The 4,022-nt window shown below is 45.5% G+C and overlaps 1 protein-coding gene across 1 annotated transcript; it reads left to right on the forward strand.

Moving 5' to 3' along the window:
- Positions 1–1,692: 1,692 nt before the first annotated feature.
- Positions 1,693–3,718, forward strand: SSTR5 (somatostatin receptor 5). Its single transcript, XM_009508191.2, has one exon. It carries the CDS (start codon positions 1,787–1,789, stop codon positions 2,897–2,899), a length of 1,113 nt encoding a protein of 370 aa, XP_009506486.1. The 5' UTR covers positions 1,693–1,786; the 3' UTR covers positions 2,900–3,718.
- The last annotated feature ends 304 nt before the right edge of the window (positions 3,719–4,022 follow it).

The following is a 4,022-nucleotide window of genomic DNA, read 5'->3' on the forward strand; positions in this document are numbered from 1 at the left end:
ATGGGTGCAACGGGGGCTGGGTGGGTTTGAATCCACATTCATGCCCCCAGTTTATTACGGAAACCCAATCACCAGGCGATGGGAACAAAAGTTGCTGGGCACATCCCCCCCGAGCATCTTCACCATTGTCCGGTGGCCAGACTCGGGAGAGATCTTGGGCCAGATTGGTGCTTTGAATCTCCCCTCTTTTATAGCAGATGCTTTAACTTTTTTTTTTTATAGTGGAAAGCTTTATAAACACCTACTTAGGCCATGTTCAGACAAAGAATGAAAAAATATTAATGTGAATCAAGAGCATTGGAAATTTTCAACCTTTTTCAGACTAATAAAACATATTTTATCACCAAATCTGTTCAACTGGCTGTGTCCTGAAGCTGCCCGCTGCAGTTTGGATTTCTTGCAGAAGAAAGGTGTTTCTTAGTCAAAAAGCACACTTCAGGGTGAGAGGAGAGGGATTCAGAAACACTAACAGAAGAACAGTCTTGAGAGATGGAAAAGAAACAGCTTGTTCCTTTCCATTGCAGTCTTCCCACCTGCGTGCACATGGCCTGACCCGACTGAAGTGTTCTCAGGCACCGTCCTTTCCGTCTTGGAGTTCATTGATTTTTTTTTTTTTCTAGGGTTTTATCGGTTGTTATGGAGGGTTTTGTTTCCCTACCTCCACAGCTGCCAGTGTTTCCTGGGGGTTCTCAACTGGTTCTGCCAGGCAGTAAGTGGCATTTGAATATATCAAACTGAGACTGTTTCTATGTAAACAGGGAGACCTGTGAAACATCGCGGTGGAGCTTCAGATGCGAAGAGCCGGGAACTATCTTTGGTTCTGGATTCCGAGAGCACCCAGAGCTTGTACGGGAGTGAGGTGGGGCTGAGTCAGTCCCGGAGCCTCTCCAGGCACCCTCCGCTACGCGAGAGCAGAATCGCACCAAGGTGGACTGTAAAGCTTTTGGCACTAATGCCGGGGCTCTGCTTTCAATCTGATTTGTATGCGCCGTTCTGTCAGGCTCTTTCAAAATTATCTTCTAACATTTTCTGTATCGGTTCTGTATCAGGTTTTAGACAGCAAGCTGGGAGGAGAGGTGGGTTCTGGGTTTGGGTGGTTTTGTGCAAGCTGGGAAGTAGAGGCTATTATCCCCCCGGCTCCTTGATTTCACAGAAGAGGAAAATGTGTGTATGACAGGTTGTGGAGGGTGAGACAATCAAACGGTAAAGTTTGTTTGCCAAGTGGCACAGGAGGCGTGCAAGAATTAACATTTCTCATCAGCAGAGGAAGGACTGGCCTTGTTACCAGCAGGCTTTGGACCCGAATGGCCCGCACCCGGGGGCATTCAGACTCCTTCGCTGCAGGAAAGCTTCGGCCTCTGACTGTGAGGTGCGATGGCCATCATCCTCTCTCCTCTCGCTCGACTTTCCCGGGGCGATGCGTGCGGTATTACTGCCGTGCATCCTCCCACCTTCCCAGCTACATCCAGCCCTGACCCCCCCTGCATGGAGCTCATGAAAATTAAACAGATACCACCACCTACTGGGATGAGCACTTGGGCTTTCTCAGGGTGCAGTTCCGTTGTTCAGGCATTGATCTCATCACATGTGCTAACTGCATCATTCACATATAAATTCTGACTATAGATAGAAAATTAAATGATGTGTAAATCATCGTCGACTTCGAATTCACTCTTTCTTTCTCTCTTTTTCTTCCTTTTTTTTCTTTTTTAATCTTTCTAGGAACAAGATGCCCATGAAGTTTAATCCCTCTCAGCCTTAAAAGAAAAACTGAGTGGTCAAAGCTATGGATCCTTTATACTTCCCCAACACATTTAGCACAGAAGCTAGTTCCAGCGACGCGAATTCCTCACTGCTGACAAACGCGACAGAGAATGGGACGCTCTCAGAGCAGCCCTCATTCAAATACATCCACAAAGTCCTGATTCCCATCTGTTACCTCCTTGTATGTGCCGTCGGGCTCAGCGGCAACACGCTGGTCATTTATGTGGTTTTGCGCTATGCCAAGATGAAAACCGTCACCAACATATACATCTTGAATTTAGCTGTTGCCGACGTACTCTTCATGCTGGGCCTGCCCTTCCTGGCCACCCAGAACGCCATCTCCTATTGGCCTTTTGGCTCCTTTTTGTGCAGGCTGGTTATGACTGTAGATGGTATTAACCAATTCACGAGTATTTTTTGTTTGACTGTGATGAGCATGGACCGCTACCTGGCAGTAGTTCATCCCATTAAGTCAACCAAGTGGAGACGTCCCAGGGTGGCCAAGCTCATCAGCGTGACTGTGTGGACATTCTCGTTCTTGGTGGTGCTTCCAGTCATCATCTTTTCGGATGTGCAGGAAGACTTTCACACCTGCAACATGAACTGGCCAGAGCCCGTCAACATCTGGTCAGCAGCATTCATCATTTACACATCAGTCCTTGGTTTTTTTGGTCCTTTGTTGGTGATCTGTCTCTGCTACTTGCTGATCGTGATTAAAGTCAAATCTTCGGGGATCCGAGTTGGGTCTACGAGGCGCAGAAGATCAGAGAGGAAGGTGACCAGGATGGTGGTGATCATCGTGGTGGTCTTTGTGTTTTGCTGGCTCCCATTTTACATGATGAACATTGTCAATTTGATATTTATACTGCCAGAAGACCCTGTGTTGGCAGGGGTATACTTCTTTGTGGTGGTCCTGTCCTATGCAAACAGCTGTGCCAACCCCATTCTTTATGGATTTCTTTCTGACAACTTCAAGCAGAGTTTTCAGAAAGTCCTTCGCCTTCGAAAGGGCAATGGTGTAGAGGATGGTGACCCCGTAGAACACAGGCAAGAGAACAGCAGCCGCCTGCAGGAGTCCATGTTAACCCAGAGGAATATTGAATTCAATGGACATATGCAGACCAGCAAGGTCTAAGGGCATGGTTTGGTACTGCAAAGCCCTTCTAGCCCTGGAGAACTTGGGGACTTAAAGGAGAGATTAATTCATAGCAAAGCTGAAATCTGGAGGCTCACAAACTCAAATAAATGTACATAGACTTGTCTTCACTCCCCTGCCTTTCCCAGCTAAAAGTGTTATGGGCTATACTGGGCTGGGTGAAGCTCTTATGGTGTTTTAGCTAAGTCAGACGTGTGTTACCACTTTCTGTACTCCAGAGAACTGATTTACTGGTACACACCGCCGGCTTTGTACTGCTCTAGTGATGCAAAACAACACTAAAGCTGTTTTAATACCTTGTTGAACTGAGTTTATGGCTGCTTTGCACTGTTGGGATCAGCTCAAAGCAGAAAGCAGCTCAGATAATATCTTTGGAAGTCTTCAAGGGGATCTCTTAAAAGAAAAACACTATTTCTTAAGAGGAAGTTTGGTACAAAAAAAAAGTCACAGCACTGATCTTGAAGCTGTGTATAAGCCATGGTTATAGAGTGCTGTGTACTCCATTTACGTTGTTTTACTGTCATTAACCCATATAAGAGATTCATAATACTTGGGAATCTTTCAAAGACAATAAGAAAGAATAAAAACAAGACTAGGAAAATGCATTGAAAGGATTCGATGTATTCGTAATACTTTGCCATTCTAAACCAAACTGCATATAAAATGTAATGTAACCACTTTATTATTATGTAAGTGATGATGATTGTGAAGTCCTGGAAAGCTGTTGTGTATATTTATTGGTTCTGAATGTAAGTATGGACATGAATATAAACTGTATTTTCAGAAATTAAAACAAGTTCAATCCCCCTCTGACTATCCATTTCTTGGCTTCGCCCAGCACTGTCAGTCTCTGCACGAAAAAGGTACGGCTGAGTCTGATGCTTAAATCATTGTAGATACAATATAGTTTATTTTGGTAGGACCAAGCACAGGGACCTGTGGGGCTCCGTCCTGCTCAGACACCAAAAGGAAAGTCATTGTGTCTCACGGTGCTTGGGAGCTCAGGGGATAAATAGGGATCAAATGACTAATGTGAGACCATATAGGAGGATGGGGGGAGCAAGGAACAGCTTCCAGACCCGATTCCTGCCTCGTACCTGAT

The sequence above is a fragment of the Phalacrocorax carbo genome, chromosome 10 (genome assembly GCF_963921805.1).
Source record: "Phalacrocorax carbo chromosome 10, bPhaCar2.1, whole genome shotgun sequence".
NCBI classification, from domain to species: Eukaryota; Metazoa; Chordata; class Aves; order Suliformes; family Phalacrocoracidae; genus Phalacrocorax; species Phalacrocorax carbo.

Excerpts from the sequence above, each read along its gene's own strand:
- SSTR5 (XM_009508191.2), top strand. The coding sequence starts at position 1,787 with ATGGATCCTTTATACTTCCCCAACACATTTAGCACAGAAGCTAGTTCC.